At 38.8% G+C, this 18847-nt stretch overlaps 1 protein-coding gene across 1 annotated transcript in view; it reads left to right on the top strand.

Annotated features, from left to right (window-relative positions):
- The first annotated feature begins 493 nt into the window (after positions 1-493).
- The window catches only part of tnmd (tenomodulin), a 65934-nt gene continuing 47580 nt past the window's right edge, over positions 494-18847 (top strand). Inside the window, exons 1-2 of the mRNA XM_084951380.1 lie at positions 494-637; positions 8875-9009. Coding sequence (XP_084807506.1) covers positions 590-637; positions 8875-9009 — 183 coding nt within the window. The 5' untranslated portion in view covers positions 494-589. The remainder of the gene's footprint in view (positions 638-8874; positions 9010-18847) is intronic.

Raw genomic sequence — 18847 nt, 5'->3', positions numbered from 1 at the left:
CTTTCTTTCTGTATGTGCACAAGTGCAAATTATTTTCATTTTATAGGGCTGATTCTTTTGTTATGCTGCTATTCAGTCAGCTCAGCTCTTGTTTGCTAAACCTGTTTTTTGTTTCAGACCCATGACGGGAAAAAAGCAGGGAGAGGGTACTTGAACTCTGTTTGATCCTTCAGACAATAATACAGAAAAAAATACAAATTGTACCAACATAGTGTACCTACCTACACACATACATTTATTGCCTACAAACTCTATGTCCTCCAACTAGGAATGATTTGAGTGAAACATCACAGTATTTTTCATCCCAGTGTAGTATGTAATTTATTTAACAGAGGGTTTGTGTTTCAGCTTGAAATCTTTTGTGGTTCTTCACCTTTGAAATGAAAAAGGCAGGGAGGAGAGACATCTGCCTTCCTTTTAATGGGTATCACAAATGTTTTAGTAATTCCACTCCATCTGAAACTTCCCTCCCCTTCGGCACCCTCCCAAATTATAGCAATGGAATGAAGCTGAGACTCTTTGCCTTACAGAGCCTTAGTGTTTTCCCCAGCTAAGAGGATCGGAAAGATTCATCCTGTGGCTTTGCATCATGGAGGGTAGCAGTCAATCCAGCAGTCAACAGCTTCTGTGGAAAGATGTGAGTCAGATTTCTTCTTGTTATTGGTTTATAGCAATTAACTGATTATGTTTAATAATTATTGAGGTTTTTTTAACCCATGTAGAATTTGAGCTCTCTAAAGTCCAAAGAAAAGTTTTGTTAGAGACTTCAAAAAAGAAATATAATCATTCAGTATTTCGGATTTAAGTTACTAGTTACTAGTTAGTTTTTTCTTTCTTTTATTCAAGAAGTGTGGCTTGATCTCTTGTTGAGTGATGAGAGTTTTGCCCTGAATATTAAATTTTTCATCTAAATCTTTTTGGATTGGCTTTTCACCTTGGCTTTTTTCTTTTATTTCCACTCTCATATGTAGTCTCATCTGGACCATTTTATTTGCTTTATATCTATAATATCTTTGCCTCTCAAATGAAAGGAGCATACAAATATACACCAAGAAATGTCTTTATTTCAGACTTTATTATAAAGGACCAAGACAGGCAGGATTTTCAGCTCTGAGATCTTTTTTCTGCTACTTTTTTCTCACACACTTAATTTGTTGGAGAGAACTTGCAACAAAAAATGAGCACAGGGGTAAATACATTCATAGCGGTGTAATATTATATTTTTTTCTATATGTATGACAAAAGTAAACTTTTACCGTGCATCAAAGAAATGATGACATTTTGTTCTGCAGATATTCATGATGAATACATGGTTCGTGAATAGTTATGATTAAAAAAAATCACCTGTGGCGTCTGACTTGTATTACATAATTGCTTTAGCAGGAATTAAAATACTCATATGAGTGTGGCCCAGTGTGATAAACCCCTGCCTCTGCTTGTTGCTTACGTGGGCTACCTTTTTTGTTGTTGTTGTGGGGTTTTTTCTCATGAAAGTGCTCACTCTTTGCATGATAACAGCAGGGGGCTCCAGGCACTCTTCCTCACAAAGCTCAAGAGGAATTGCCTGGCTGATTCTGAACTCCTAAACCTTTAAACACTAGTTGGCAGGTGCTGTGCGCTCAGACTGCTTACTCTGTCTCCATCCGTGCCTTTATTTCTGTCTGTCTGTCTGTCTTTCAATCCTACATTCTTCCTCTGAGTATTCGATATTCGAAGCACAGGCAGAGAGGTTTGTCCTCTTGTTAAGTTTCCACTGCTTATGCAACCTGCCACAGGAGAGCAGACGATTTCAGCCACCGTTTTTTGTTTTTTTTTTCTTTCTGAGAAATTTATATTGCAAGGAATTTCTGGCTCCCTGATAGTAGCCCTCTGCTTTTCATCATGCCCTAGGAATGTACAACACTTGCACCTCACATTTTTGTGGCTACTGTTCCTAATATGTCAAATTAAAAACAGTGGCTATTCAATAATAGCAAAAGTATAATTTAGGTTTATAAGTTATCTTGAATAATGATTTCTGTGTCTTTACTAAAGTTAAGCTGCTAATGCATTTAGCTACCAGAAATTCAATTCGTCTTCCTGTTAGTCATGCCACATGTATCCTGCAATTTAAAATAAGGAAATAAGACCAGAACAAATGCATTATTTGGAAGAATTGTGGCTAATCTTTTATCAGCATACCAGTCAAAGGTTAAAATACCACTGTTATTTTTAAATAATTCCTGCATATTATACAGAACCCTTATATGTTAAAATGCTACCTAATCTGCCAGGGTTAAATGCTATAACAACCACAGCCACAATAGAAAAAGAAAGCTGCTTTATCATCATTTAAAAGACAAGATAAGCAGGATTAATTTTGCAAACTGAAGTTGGTTCTTTTTTTTTTGGACATATCTGCTTTCTGTTGTCCTCTGAGACCTTCAAAAGGGCTCCAGTGTGAATGAGTAGCTTTCATTTTCTCCCTGCCTGAGCTCTGGTGGAACAAAAGCCTGTCTTTATTAATTTGTGGCCTTAAGCTTGGGGAATTGACTACTGCAGGCAGAGTTTTAATTTGAAGAAAAGTTTAATAATTGTAACCTTTCTGTGACATGTGTAGCAATCTGTTCTTCCCTGCGCCTGGCACAGGGATGGCTATATTTTTTTGTCATCAGGATCCTGAGTGGTGGATACATTTTTCGGAGTAGCCAGATGAAATGGCAGCTGTTTGGGTTAAATGCTGTACTTGTAAATAGGAAACTGAGACAAAGAAATGATAGTGGAAGTAGCAATTTCAGGCATTATAGCAGACAAACTGCTTCAGAAAATAGCTAGTTCTTTGACAAAAAAAAATGTTTAATGTGCAAACTGTGTACATAAAAATATTAGCAGGAGAAATCAACTCGAGTCCCAAACAGCCTTTTGCAAGAAATATCCAATTGCAGAGCTTCAGCTTATGTTATGTACACCTATAATAGCAGGTTAAAGCTAACTGAAAATGAGCAAGGCCAACCTTTACAAAATACAAAGAGTGATCTGGTGATCTCAACAAGCTGCTGCAACTAAAATTTTTCAGATGTGTTTTCCACCTGTGCTTGTTTCCTGAGCACTGCATAAATTACAAATCTCCCGAGGCCCACCTTCAATTTACTAACTGTTGGGATAAGTAGCTGCAGATTTTCACTCAGTGACTAAAAAAGCATAGTAGGTAATCCACACCAACCACATAGACATCTCTTTGATCTGTACACTAAAGCAAACACTCTATCACATTTAGTCATTACGAGGGGTTAAAGTGGGATTTGGGAGGCAGGGGGGAAACCCTAAGATTGTGTGTAGTGGTGCAGCGTGGGAGAAAGAATCACTTAGAAATCATTCACATTGTAATTTGTGCTGTGAGCTCCAGTAGATTTGTGTTCTGTACAGACAGGCTGACCTGTACTGCTGCTCTGAGGTTTCCTGCTCTTTCTGGATTTAGGCAAATTAATTCAGCAAGCTATAAGTTGAATAATAAGCTGGTACATGAATTGTTATTAACTAATTAAACAAATCTAGCATGAGCTAGAAAATTATGCAAATGTAAAAGTCCAGTTCATGAAATAAACTAGCTAATCGTTAAAAAAACACTCATCTTGCTCTCCTGTCATCTCTTTCTTACATGTTCCCTGCCTCTGAGAGTGAAATTATTACATATTAACTTTTTTTCTTACAAGCTGATATTACTTGAACTGTTTGAGATTTAGCATCTAGTTCGATGCTGAAGCACAGTAGCCACAACTTTATTGACATCTGCACCATGAAGGCATGGCAGGGATAAGAAGAAAAAAGGATTTCCTGAAAGTGGGTGAGTCACCACTGAATGGCATTAGTTTATTAATGAGCAAGTCATAAGTTAGTAACTGAGCAGCAGACAAAAAATGTACTTACTCTGCTGTACTATGTATACAATCTGTCTGTCAGATTCAATTACGGATTAACTGAAGGTGCAGGAACGGCATTCCCTTTTTAACCCCCGATCATTAGAGACTGAGCTCAGCTAGGGCACATTTCAGTCTGTGTGTTCTCCAGAAAAGACATGTTATTGTTTTTATACTGTTTTTTTGACTAGTGTCTGTATTAATATCAAGTAAAAGAGGACGTTATTTTCAGCCTTTTTCATTATTATTCTTTTTTTGTATTATTTATATTATTTGTGGCTTACGCTTTGTATTATCAATGCTTCAGTGAACCTCTGCTCAAACCGGTTTGAGTGGCCAAGTGTAGTGCTGTACATGCTTGGCCGGCCACATGTCGGGGCTTTTTTGTTTAAAAGCTGGATCCAGGAGACCAAAACAGTCACTGACCTTCCAGCCTACTGGATCATGCCCACTGATGTGGACAAGGTCTACACTGAGGTGGACTACAAGACAGACTCGTCCTCAGGTACAGCTTAAAAAAAAAAAAGGCGCATGGTAAGTGCATCTGTGTAGAGAATTGAATGTCAGGGATATGTGCTGGCCGCACAAGTCTGTGTGGGCACAAGCCCACACTTTCTGACCTGTCACCATACTTCAGATTTTGCTCACTCACAACCAGGCTGTTTTTCATTTAAGCCAATGTCCCTACTGCACCTTTGTGACTGTGAGAGCCTCTTACACAGTAACAGAGACAGAGGCAGGTGTGGTGAAAGCTCAGAGATAGGTATTCATCCCCTGTTTGGTGGAAATCAAGAGCTGGAATAATAGCATCTTCAAATACCCATGACATTTGTCCACCACTGTTTCCAGAACTGCTATTGTTAACTGTGAGGAGGGTGTGGGCCCCTGTTAAAACAGCAATTGCCGTCACATTACCATTACATAGAAAGACAGACCTATGTTAGACTAAAAGCTTCATTCAAAGAAATTCATGGTATTTCAGGCATTTTTTGAGAAAGGCTGTCTGTTTTATTTAGTGCTGTAACAACTGCATTCTGCAGGCCCGTGCAGATAACAGCGACTTAAACTGGATGCAGAAGTACTAGAGCTGTGCCCAAACACAAACTTGGTCAAACTGTTGTAACTTTGTAGTTTGGATGCCGACTGAATGTGTTGTGGTTTGTGTCTTACCAGACGTGGACTTTTGGACAGCAGCTCTGTCAGAAGGAAAAGCATTTTTCACCAAGGTTTTTCTACAGTCTCCACAACACCACAGTCTAAGCCTTTAACCAAGTTACAACTGCCTTGCAAAGTGTGCAATTGAGAGGTTCCATCACCTGTTCATAGGACCCAGTTATGCCTCCTCAACAAATGGTTCTAAGCCACATTCAGACTGATGAACTTTTGGATAGTTTGTGTCTTTTATACTTCTTTTTACCTTTTTTAAATTATTTGCCACTTCTTTTATTTGAATTGAAGTGGCATTATTAACCTTTCCATGTAGGTTGCTTTGCAACTTTAATTAAACCTGTTGTATATGTACTATATCAACAACTATAAAAAGATTCTTTATATGAAGGTACTATATGTAGCCTCAGTTCTTCAAATGAGTGATGCTTTTACAGCTTTTGGTTGCATTCATCCATACGTAGAAGAAATTAGTTTTTTAACAATATCTTTATTCTTTTAACTAAAGCGAAACTCACCAACAAACTCCTCTCAGCTGAAAAATCACCACACTTCGCTTAAAACTCTCAAGGAGAAAAAGGGGTTACCCCATATTGGACCACCTGGTTTTTTGTTTTTGTTTTTTGTCTTTTTCTTTTCTTTTATCTTTTGTCATGGAAATTGTAGTAATGTGTCTGACAGTTTCTAAGGGATAGAATTTCTTAGAATATGTCAAATAACAGCCAGTTATAATTTAATGATGATTTAACCATTTATTACCTTTTTTCATACAAATGATTGGCAGACAGAAACACAAAACGTGGCCATGACAGCGCTGAAAAATTTGTCTTTGCTCTCAGTGAAGTAAGTCAACAAACCTGCTAATGGGATCCCAAACTTGTACTACATTGTTGCCATAAACCAGTCACATATTTGCATTTTCTATATTTCATAAGACAATAATAGCTCCATGAATATATTTTCCCATTCCTTTAATATAGAAACACAAATGTTGCATAATGTTGTTAATGCAGCATATGCAGGTCACATTCATTCATATTTTATGTTATGGTTTTTAATTTCATAACAACACTGGAATATATATTAGCTGTTGCACAGCACAAAGATAATCCCTTCAAGGAAAATCAAAGAACACCATACTGACTTGTATGGCCACACTTGTATTTCCTGCATATGCATCGAGTCACCCTCTTTTGTTACTTCTGCGCACATTACTTCTACGCTCTCGCTCATGTCAAATCCATAATCTGCCAATAAAATCTCCAGGTAATAGTTTATGAAGAAGGCCACTGTTCTTAGTCACATGCTTGCCAGTGATATGACTTCCACAGCGTTAGGATGTCTCCTTGTAGTGTAATGCCAATAAGAAACATTAGGATGTATGTGTGCTTGTAGTGGAAAAAAAATCTCTGCTCTAGCTTTCAGATCTGATGCTTTCTAAATGTAAATTTCAAGACAGTCCACAATAACTACTACATGATTTCCAAAAGCATCCACAAAATGATTTGACGTGCTACCTTCCAAGTAATGTCTGTGTAGCAACTGCACCAGAGTTTCACAGCTGTAGCATCTCTGAAAGTGCTGGACACACTCTTTGTTTCAAGCATAATCCAGCATAAGGTTCACAGAGGAGCATCTAAAGAGGTATATTTTTTGGGCCATCTGTGGTATGCAGAGAAGTGTAAACTTGATCTTGTCAGCTGTCAAGAAATACTCTTTATCTACTTCTGGTTGAACTTTTCCTTCAGTATCCTTCTCTCTAACAAGTGATTAATTCCAGCCCACCTGTGGCTACATAAACTGTATTCCTGCTGTTCACTGGTGTTGCCCTTTGGTATAACACCCAACTGTGACTTCTGCAAAGATTCATCTGCCTGTGACCTCTGTACAGCTACATCGGGTGGCATGGCTTCATCCATCTTTGATCTCTGGCCAGCAATGTCTGGTGGCATAGCGGGTGCAGTGTTGTTCCCTGGGAGAGCTTGCTATGTATTTGTCCTCCAGTTAAACCGCTCAGTCTGTGTCACTTTGATTTCTGTTACGCCAAGGTGCATTTCATCGGCTGGTTTGCTATATATATATATATATATATATATATATATATATATATATATATATGTAGCTAAAGAAAGACCCAGAAAAAACAATCTGTCAGCAAATGTTGCTGAAGTTGATGTTTGATCTTATTACAGCTGCTGCCCACGTTATGTAAAACCTCCATGTTACCCTCTTACTTGCAAAACTTTCTCCATGTTGTTTGCAAGAGCATTTATGGCATTTGATAACAAAATAAGTATTCAACACTCACATTCATTTGGTTGTTGTTTGTTGCATAATACAGGCAATACAAAAATATGCAATATATATATACTCATACTAGGGCTGTTCGATATAACGATATATATCGGATGACGATATAAAAACGTCTATCGTTTCATTTTACGCTATCGTTTGTTTCGTGGTGTCGCAAAATAAACTGTTTACAGCAATATTTTTTCATCATTTTGATGGACACTGTAGTGGCTATATTAATTTCTTAAAGTTCTCTCTTTCTCTTATATTTAATATAACCACACTACTGACGGACAAGCGCCTGTTTTTATGCGTTGTGGTTAGCAACAACGACGGTAACACCATCGTGTCCGCTTGTTTATGTTCCACATAAACCTTTCACAATAAAGCTCAAGATCCTGTTGAGACTTTTCAAAATAAGCTGAATCACGTGAAAGAGCAGATTATTTACGGATGAGAATTAAAAAAGAGCCGTCAGGTGCTAAAAAATAAACCTTAGACTCAAACGTTAGAACAGGCTTTTCCCCGCAGCACGCTGTGTAATAAATACTCACAATGAAAACGGCGGCCGTTACAACTTATGTCTATAAATGTATAGTTTCATGCATAGTTAAAACACTCGACTCCAGCTACATGACGCGCAGCTGGAAACACTTCCCGCAAGTCGAGCTGCCCGAGATTCACAGAATTTACAGAAAATGTTACATTTTTGTGATTTATATCGTTATCGGGACGATAGATTTTGGTCATATCGCATAGCCCTAACTCATACTGCTCAGTTTTTACCATAGTTTCTGTGCCCTAGAATCTCACCATACCTCACAATACCGATCTCTGTTCTGGTTTTTAGAGCCAAGACAAAATGATAAAATTGTTAAAATTTTGAAATAGGAACAGGAAAAAACAACTGCACAGTTAGGTCATTAGCATTAGCTTAGCATCTACTGAAAAGTAGAAACTTTCCTGAGTCATACCAGCACCTCTGCAGCCTCAGTTACACAGGCAAAGAGACTGGTCAAAACCCCTGGCAACCTCTGGTTGCTAGGGAAAAATATGTGTTGCTCAAGGTTGCTAGCTGTCACCCTGTGAACTCCATCCCAAACAGGTTTGCATGGAAGACACCGAAATGTCTGCAAACACTCACCATTTACTCTCAAGTCTGTAGTGAAACTTGAAAGCGTGTGACTCAAACCAAAAGTGGAGAATGCTTGTCTTCAACCAAGATGATGGGCTTCACCGCTGCAGCCAACATGTTTCAGTAGACACAACTTTTAGGCTGAAGGCCCACCCACAGTTTCACAACATTTTGCTAAGGAATAGTGGTGTGTGTTTGCAGACAGGTCTGTGTGCTCCATGCAATTTACTTTGAGCTTAGACCAATACCTAGGCCTTTGTTTTTATACCAAATTGATTTGTTATTGATTTGTTATTGTTCAGTTACCATCAGCAGGTTACTAATATTGCTAATATTTGGGGCATTAATGCATCACATTAATAATCTTAAGTTGGTCTTTTGCAGGTTGAGGCTGGAAAAGGGAAGAAGGCGAAGTACCAAACCTACCAGCGAATTGCTCTGATTCTCGCTCTGGTCTTCCTGGTTTTGGCTCTCTGTGTTTTCAGCCTGAGATATCTGTGGGGCCCCAGCCTGGGGAAGGTAAGACTAAATATCATCTCCGTGATATATGCCAGTCATTAGCCTTATTGCCACCATCTGTGGTAAGTGGATTCTTCATGAGAGACAGATGAAAGCCGCCCTGAGTTTCCACATCAGGTTACATCAAAGAAAAAAAAAACTATGTGAGGAAGGAAAATGGATGGCCACACAAAAGAGCTCGAGGCAGTCTCTGCAGTCTGTATTGTATTCCTGTAGATTAAAAGATGTGTGGGCTATGGAAAAGACAGCTGTGTTTTGCTCTGCTCGTGTTTTGGCTGTCAGATCTGTAATTTTATGAATTCTTGGCCCAAACCACAAACCACTTTTTACTATTGTAAATGTTGCCCTGTTGCATTTATCTGCTTTCTGCTCACACTGTAAATATGGTCTCACAATGACAAACCGTGATAACTCAAAGCTGACCCTAATTGCTGTTGACCAGAGTGGCTGCAGCAGGACTGAAGCCTCTTGGCAATGTAATTGGGATAAACTCTTGTCCTGGCAATTCATCTTGTAAAATCCAATTCAATCACACTTGATGGAGAATATTTTTACTCTCCTCTTTTCCCCTGATTTTCCCAAGGGGCCAAAAAAGCTAATTTACTCGGGCTAGAAGGAAAAGTACAGTACATCAATAATTTCACATCTAGAAATTGGATGCTCTATACATTCTGAGCTCAGCTGGTAACGAGAGAGAAGGATTTAAATGAAATGATGGTTAAAAATTAGTACATATTTCAAACCTGAAATCATAAGGCTGCTTTGTGTGAACTCTAAATGGAATGAAATGAAGAGAGGGATGTATAGTCTGCTGCTGTTATACCAACATCTTTGCTGATAGCTAATAAACATTAATTCACAACATCCTCTGCCGCTGTTCTTCTATGTTTGCTTCCATTGAGGTACAAATTTCAATTGCAGACAGTCCTTTCTAAGCTCAGGTTAAGCAATGTTCAGCTGCACTTCCTGTAAAGACGGTGTTGTCCACGTTCTCTCCTTTCAACATAGATATGAATCACCTTTGAGCCATCTCCTTTGTCCTTGTTAAATATTTCATGCCGGAGGTAGAGCAGTCATTATTTCCACTTTAATAAGCTGTGATCATTCTCACGTGGCACAAAATGTGTTGATGGTAGAGGTTGCCCAGGCGATGAATATCAAACCTGCGGACCCTGGGTTTTGCTTTAATAGGGTCTGGGGGGAGGCTCATTGTCTGGCCTCCACATCAGGGAGTGAGACACAGTTACTTCAAAAGAGAGTCACCTGTCTGTCAGATAGGAAGGAAGCTCCCTCAGTCACAGTACATCTCAGTTATGTGTTCATAAAAACAAAACTACAAACACTGCACTGGAAATAAAGAAATTGATTGAAACAGTGGATTGATGGATGGATTGATTAATTCTCCTGCATCCTCGTAGCAGCCAATGCCTCGGTTCGTGAAAGGGTGTGAGATCATATGCAGCAGGATGCTTTTTGACTCACTAGCTAATCCTGAGCAGCGTCTGGCAGCTATGTGTATAGACCCTGGGCAGCAGAGCACAGCATTAGAAGCCGAGGGGAGGGATCCTAATCTATTTTAGGAAATAGTTGTGTGTGGGAGGATGGGGAGGTTGTTTTATATGGGGCACAATAAGATCAGCATTCTGGGGATAGCTCAAATTCAGCTTAAGCATAAGGTTTATATGAGAGTGCCCATTTGAAATACATAGGTTTTGATATAGACAAATGCTGCACATGCTTGTACATGTAACTCTGGTTCCCCAGCTGCATGCATATGAGTTCAAATCAAGATTGGCTACCGAGTCTGCACATGCACAAAATTCGCCTCATATCAAATATTTGTGTTTTACCTCAGGCCCAATTTTGTTTTTATACACCTTGATTATTTTGGTGTGAGTTCCACATTTTTGGAAATATTAAATGTAGTGATATCACACACCTAAGGAATGCTGAATGGCACTTGCCTTTCGGTGCTCAAGTAACTAGAACATGCATTTGAATCTTGTTTAAACTCAACACTGAGGTGAGCATTATCATGTAGGGTCTATTTACTTCTGTATCGTCTGTACTACACCCGCACTAGGCAGAAGAATGCATCTACCCACAATAAGAGGCTGACATTCAAGACAGGAAGACAGGTTGTAAACAGTGATGGTGTCCCTCTCAGCTGTGCTGTAATGTAAGCTACCTGCATCCTTCTTTTGATTCGTTCTGGTTCGCAACTGCTCACAACTGCTATGGGTTATCAGGATGTCTGCTGGAGACAGCAGCCCATAGCACCAAACTTTGACAACACACACCAAAACTATTTGAATAGTATGAATAAATAACGCTTTAGAGCATAGCAAAAACATCTGTATTTGATTTGGCGGCCTCAACTGTCAATAGTAGGTGAATCAAATCCCAAAGTCCTCCACAGAGATATAAGATTCCTTCTTACAGGCTCATTTTCCACTAATCAGTGTTTTCATTAGGAATGTCTTAAAATGTTTTGGCAAAGATCCCAATCAGAGTTCTTTATCTGCCAAAAAAGATACCAATATACGAAATATTAGATCATTTTTTTTCCCGTAAATATTAGTAAGTGACATGTCTTATTTTTCACTATGGGCCAAATATCAAAAGATAAATAAAGCCAGATCAAATTATTTTTTAGGAAACTAGAGCCAGATATGTATTTCAGGTGCAAAACAGCAAGAGTAAACGACTTACACGTCAACAAAAAGACAAGCATATGCAACTGTTTGACCACAAATTTGTCCTAATAGCGTCATAGTGTGTTAAGTTATCATCAGCTGTTGTGTCAAATATTCAATTAATGTAATTACCCAGTATGGGGGGGAAAAATTAAATAAAAAGTCTGATTGTACAGTGTCACCAGAAAACAGAAGTTTAATAATTACTCCGTTTTAAAGTGAGTACAAAACACATTTATGAGGAACTCATTAAAAAAAGATAACACTTTAAAAGTGTAAAGCAAAAGATTCACAAGCAGAAAACGAGTTGGTTGAGAACATTCCTGATGTGGTCTCTTCACAGTTTGAAACCTGTTCTTACTGTTTCCTCCAGCTGTTTTAACAGATCCTGAATATGAGAGGTGCAAAGTAGATGCTCGAATAGCGTCTTGCCGACAGTTAAAATTATACTCGAATGAAAAATACGGCGGAGCACATGTTTAAAAACATGTTTTTACTTTTCAATAACCTACAGTGGATACGCTACTCTTTGTTGGTCACAGCAACAGCTTTGCATTTAACCACCAAAGGAAGCTGAATGCGTGCTCAGATCTTATTGCTATAATACTGGGTAACGTAACTCCCTCATTACCCAGTATTTTAGCAATGTAACTCCCTCACTGTATGTGCTCAGTCGGTAGTGCAAACTATGTACCTTTATTAAAAAAACAAATCCAAAAAGCTACTAAAACACGCATACTTATTACACACCGCATATTACATAGATCGCTGACCTTAGCATCGCAATTAGAAGTCAAAACCACAGCACAACTTCAGCCATGAACGCTTATGTTTTCACAGTTCACCAAAGGATTGTGACCTTTATGTGGTATAAATAACCGCATAAAGGTAATTTGCTCTGTGCATTGTTTTTCAGTATGACATGATAACCACTGGAGAGTTTCTTTTAATTACCTGCAAACATATGTTATTACAGAGGCCTGAGGAAGATACCCTGCTATCATTTTCTCTGCCTGTGTGAGCTTGTGTTTGCGATAGAGAGCAAGAGAGAGAGCGAGAGGGCGTGGTTGCGCTTGTCTACATGCGATTGTTTGCGTGTCAGCGTGCATTGTGTGTTTCGGTGTGTAGATTAGGTGCCTCTGCATTCTCTTTTGGCTTACGGCAAAGTTCTGTTTACTATGTACTCATTATTGTTCTGGGCCACAAGTCTCACTGGGGGATTTTGCCTCCTTGTAAATTAATCCTCTGTTATTACCAGTTTACATCAGCAACTCTGTGAAAATGAAATCTGGCGGTGAATCCAACAGAAAAGTGAGAATAATTTGCCTTAATTAAATTATTTTTATAAACAGTTCCTCTGACAAAAAAAGGGATTAAACCTAGACAGTGATGTATGCTGTGCATAAAGTCTGTGGCACATAGTATACAAAATCCACATTTTCATGTCATTAAAAGTGATATATTTGGTACTATTTTTAATTCATGAACCACTTTCAGGAAGATTATTTGCAGCCAGCAGCAGACCCAGAGTAATTGTGAGGCTGTAGACATTGTAAACCAGTTTTTCCTGGGGAACCTTGAATGGCTCGCAGGTGCTATTGGTCTGTATGGCAAAACTGCCTGAGAAATACATGAATGTCAAACCAGAGGAAAGTGGTCCATTATTCAAGCTGAAATTGCATTGCTCACCTTGATTCCTTTCCCTCTCTGGTCCCAAGGTAGCTGCTGAGTTGTCGCTCCTGATGGCCTCTTAAAGGCCTCACTGTCAGGACCGGCTTCTGTAATGAACACTGCTGCGCCTGGTGCTTTTCCACTGGTCACAGGTGTATGGCTTTTCAAGGCTGGCCCCCACCCCCTTTGTTTATTTATCGTTCGTAGGCTGTATACACCCAGCAGACCCCACAGTGTCCAGCTGTCAACATGCAGCAGGGGAGGACACACAAGATTTGATCATGATATGTTTTTGTCTTTCTGTCTCGCTGCTGCTTTTTTTCTTATTTTTTCTCAATGAATAAAAGAAGACGATGCAAACTTCTCCTCAGGAGTGTAAGGAGTTTGTTTACTCAGTCTGATGTGAAGGAATTATTATTCAGAGGAAGCAACAGGGATTATCTAAACAGCTGGTTTGGCAGGACCTTTTGGGAGGGCTGCTTCTCAGTCAGTAATCTTTTCTGATTTTACATGTCAGGCTCATTCATTCATTAGCAGGCCAGTGTCCACTGGTGTTTCTCCCTGGCTGTTAAATTAGGCTGCAGTGGGCTCTCTCCTAAGATGATGCATTATGCCTTCTACTTGGGGAAGAGGCAGAGGGTTGGAAGGGTGGCAGACCAGGAAAAACAAAAGAGAGTTGTTTTAAATTGTTTCCAGTGGAGTGCCTGAGGTAGGAAGGCTTCATGGCAGTTGTTACACATTCCTTTCTTCTGGGATGGTGACTGCAACAGAGAGCGTGACAGCACTGCAAAGCCCACCGGGAGTTATTCATTGTGCCAGGGAGCATTTTAGTGTGTTTGTGATTTCATTTTTAGACGCCTGAATAATATTTGTGTAGGAAAGATCAGCATCTTAATTGTCAGCGCTTTATTTTGCCAATCCTTCAGCAGCTCATGTGCAGCATTTTGCATGCGCGCCGCGGTGAGTTAACAGACATAAATGCACGCCTTCTTTTTCCACACTCTGTTTCCCCTTCCTCCCTGTCTCACTAGTGTGACTGCCAAGTAGACTCTCTGCTCTGTTGTACAATTTAGAATGTGATTGAGCTTTCACATCCACTTTCACTCTCCCAGTAAGTCTGCATCTCTTCTAGCCTCAACGTGCATTCACAGCCACAATGCTAAAGCAGAAGCTGCAGACTGGAAACACACTGTTCATCTTTTCTTTCGCAATATATTTGAGACTGCAGATAGAGATGTTGCCGTTATGTCATTACATACTCTGATGAATCATAATTTTAGAAATGAGTTAATCTCAAAAATGTCAGCGTGCTCCGCTGTATTTCTGTCAGTAATTAAAAAAGTTGCATTGACTTTTGTAAGTTTTTCCCATTAGTCACCATGCTCAATATGTGAGGAGAGAAGCAGCATGTAAATGATCCCTTTAGGTCCCTGCCTGGTGCATGTCTTTATGTTAAAGAACATTCAAATAACATTAATTGATTAGACCTTCTTAAAGTGTGAGGAGAATAAGAACTTGTGGAAACATTCAAAGTTGCTCATTTTAATTACATGCACATCTAGATCCACCAGGCTTGCTTTTCATTTTTATTTCATTTTCCTTCATTGGTGGAAAAAAATGTGTAAAATCAGCAGAACACATTTTTTAAATTAGGACCTTTCATCCTGTGACACTTCAAGTGTTGACACAGAAAATGAGTAAAGTAAACCAGGCAGCTCAGCTTTCAGGAATGTAATGAAGCTCATTATAATTTGATATTTATGACAGATTTTATGTAGCCATAAGTCTCGATATCAAAAGCTAATATGCCATTTTACCAGCGGTCTTATGGGCTAACCTATTGTTACAGCTTTAGTTGCATATCTGACAGTTTGAGTCCTTCATCTCCAAGGATGGCAGACAAAACTATGGAAACACACACACACACACACACACACACACACATATATATATATATATATATATATATATATTAGGGGTGCAACAATACTCGTATCGATATTGAACCGTTCGATACAGTGCTTTCGGTTCGGTACGCATATGTATCGACAAAATTTTTAATTTATTTTATCAACTTTCCTTCTGACGATGCTGTCTGTGTTGAGCGCTCAGTGGATCTGCGCTCGACAGTGCACCCTAGGCGGAGTAGTCGAACGCAGAGTCACTGAGCGCAGGGCAAGCTAGCGAGACAGAAGTTAAGCTCTCCTTGCAACATGGCAAATTGAACCTCCCCCACCCTCATTCAGATCTGGCGTTTGGAACTATTTTGGTTTTCATGTGACGTATGACCCTGAAGGTAAGCGCGTCATGGACAAAAGTAAAACAGTATGTCGGATGTGCCACGCAATGCTCAATTACATGGGTGGGAACTACTGTGTTAGCGCAGTTTGCTCGTTAACGTGTTGACGCCGTCCAGCCCCACGCACGGGGCGATCCGCGGTAGCTCGTTAACGGAGATTTGCCGTGTTGTGGCATTAACGTCATTTCAGATTAACGCTGACAGCACTAGTGGGAACACAACGAATATGACTGAACATTTACTCTGACATCATCCTAGTGCAAAGACAAGTGGAAGCAGACAAAAACAACAAGCACACATGCTACAAACTTTACCCGAGTCATTTAGACAGCCGTTAGCACATGATTCTCCTTATGGGGACCTGATATGTTTAATATGCTGCTGAGAATATAGCCCAGAAGAAGCGTATAGTATAGCTTTTATTTTGGAAAGAGCCATTTCTCTGTAATAAACTCTCTTTTCCAAAGATGAGTGATTCCTCAATCAGATAGATTTTTTTTTTTTTTTTTTATTACTTTGTTGTTTCAGCAACATTAAATTTAAAAAAAAACTGTACTTTTGAGTTAAAATATATATTTATAATTTTAATAAATGACAAATTAAAAAGGCAAGAACATTTTTTGTATCGAAAAAATATCAAACCGTGACACCAAAGTATCGAACCGAACCGTGAATTTTGTGTATCGTTGCACCCCTAATATATATATATATATATATATATATATATATATATATATATATATATATATATATATATATAGAGAGAGAGAGAGACAGAGACAGAGAGACAGAGAGAGAGAGATACATAAACTTATATATATTATAAGGACATGTATATGTGGAGCATGTTAGCAGCAAGCAGTCCAAATTAAACAACAAAAATTACTTCATTTGTCAATGCCATCTAGAACAACACATCCAAAAAATTTTGTGATCAGATACTATGAGGAACATCATTTGTCTGTGCCTTCCAAAACCATTACAAATCACAGCTGAAGAATGGATCGCTTTTATGATGTGATAATGCAGTAGCTAAGGCAAGACAATTTTAAACTAGTATAACACTTTCCCAGTTCGTTATTTGCCTTGAGAGAACATTTTTAGCATGTTTTGCATGCAGTATGAGGTACTAGATCACATGCATTTGCACTTTACCATTAACATTCTTAACACCAGGTTCAGGATACTGGTTTGATTTAGCTTATATGTATCTATAAGTGGAGAATTTGGATTAACAACTTGAAAGATGCTGTCACCAGACTCAAAAAAAAAATCAATCACAAGTTTGTCACAGAGCCAACACATAGCTATGGATAGCTATTTACACTCACATTCAGACCTACAACAATTCAGAAGCACCAATTACCCTAACGTGCTATTTATTGTGAGAGGAGTACCCACAGAGAACCCATGCAGGCACAGGGACAACACTCAAACTCCACACAGAAAGGCCCTGCTGGCCTTCAGATTTAAACCCAGGACCTTCTGTGGAGGCATAGTGTGTTTGCACTGGTAAACAGTAGTTAGCACTATGCACTATTTACAGTAAATAATGTATATATAGCAATAGCACAGTGAAATTACTCAGTTGCTTTTTTATTTTTATCTTTTTTTTTCTTTTTTTCACACTCTGATAACTATGGCTGTCATTTTTCTCTCTTTCCTAGACAGACTCTATGTTATGTGTGTGTGTGTGTGTGTGTTCGTGTTCGTGTGTGTGTGTGCGTGCGTGCTTGCTTGCACAATTTAGCTTTGAAAGACTGTGCCTGCAGAATAGATAGACAGATATCTGATAGACATATTCATAACATAGTTGGGTGAATTATGAGACGCAGCTACTTACTGTATTTATGTAGCTCACTATTGCTGTAGAAACACCCAGTGTTTGTCCCCATTACTGGTTATTTAATTATAATTGATACTTATGAAGACACTTGTAAGTATATTTATTAATTAAAATAAAGACGTAAGTCCTTTTGTGAATAACTAGACCTTTTCATACGTTTTATTTTGTAACATGAGGCTATTTTCCGATTCAGGGTCCCAGTAGTGATGAAACCTATCACAGCTTTCATACAGTAGGAGGTGGGTCATGTCATCAGTCTATCACAGGACTGATGATATGACCTACGCATCACAATTTCAACTCATGCGTTAACATGCATGTCTTTGGACTGTCGGGGGAAGCCGGCACACATGGAGAGAAAGGCCCCAGGCAGGTTTGAACCAGGAACCCTCTTCTTTTGAGGCAACACTGCACCACCTGCTTGCTGTGTTTTTTTTCCCCTAACTATTAATTAATTAAGTAGTAATGAAGTGTATTCATTTTAATTTGAACCGAGTGCAAAGTTCCAATATTCATTTCTGAAAATAACACCTTGATAAAATTTTAATCAAGGGTACTATCTTTAGATAATTGCCTGGAACAGTGGCTGCAACGCACTTCAGTGGTTGTTTTAATAATAGCCATCATTAACGCAATCAGTGACACCCGTACTTTCCCCACAATGACAAGTCAAAAGTATCTGGTTTAAAAAGCTCTGTGAGTTATGTTTAATTTGAAATGATGTAGAAACAAAAGTGTTCTCATGGTAGCGAGGATTTAAAGATTTGAATGGGCATGATTTATTCACAAACCAGAATGACATGTAAAGTATGAGATGAGCAGATCTTTGACAGTGAAGGAAGAAAAACTGGTGACGCTCATTAAGCAAACATGTCAGTCAAATCCAGAGGATGAAGAAGCCTATCTTTCTCTCAAAACCTCTGTCAGCCCTTCGTCAGTGTACTGCCTTTGTCACAAAAAAGAAAAAGTCTGGCAGTCTGGCCAAAGTTTAACATGTATTTTTCATTTGTAAAACAGAAAGTAATGAGTAAAATGCATAAAAGATATAGTTGTGCTCTAAAATTCGAATTTGATACTTTTGTTACTACTTTCTGTTTTCTTTCTGATTGATCAAAAACCTTGTACATTGACACATCTAGGGCCTTGATATCCATTATGCTTCTAAGGGCTTGGGAACCTCTTCCCTTTCAGTTCATTAGAAACTAAATGAAAACAGCCTTTAGTAACCTTGGACAATCCCATTTCATGCTATATGCACTGTATTTTCATGCTGTTAATTCCTCTCGAAATCTGTGTTTGACACACAGCATGCTGTCATTTTAAAAG

Source organism: Perissodus microlepis, chromosome 2 (genome assembly GCF_051167445.1).
Source record: "Perissodus microlepis isolate ML-2025 ecotype Zambia chromosome 2, ASM5116744v1, whole genome shotgun sequence".
Classification (NCBI taxonomy): domain Eukaryota; kingdom Metazoa; phylum Chordata; class Actinopteri; order Cichliformes; family Cichlidae; genus Perissodus; species Perissodus microlepis.
This window is presented reverse-complemented; position numbering and strand designations above follow the sequence as displayed.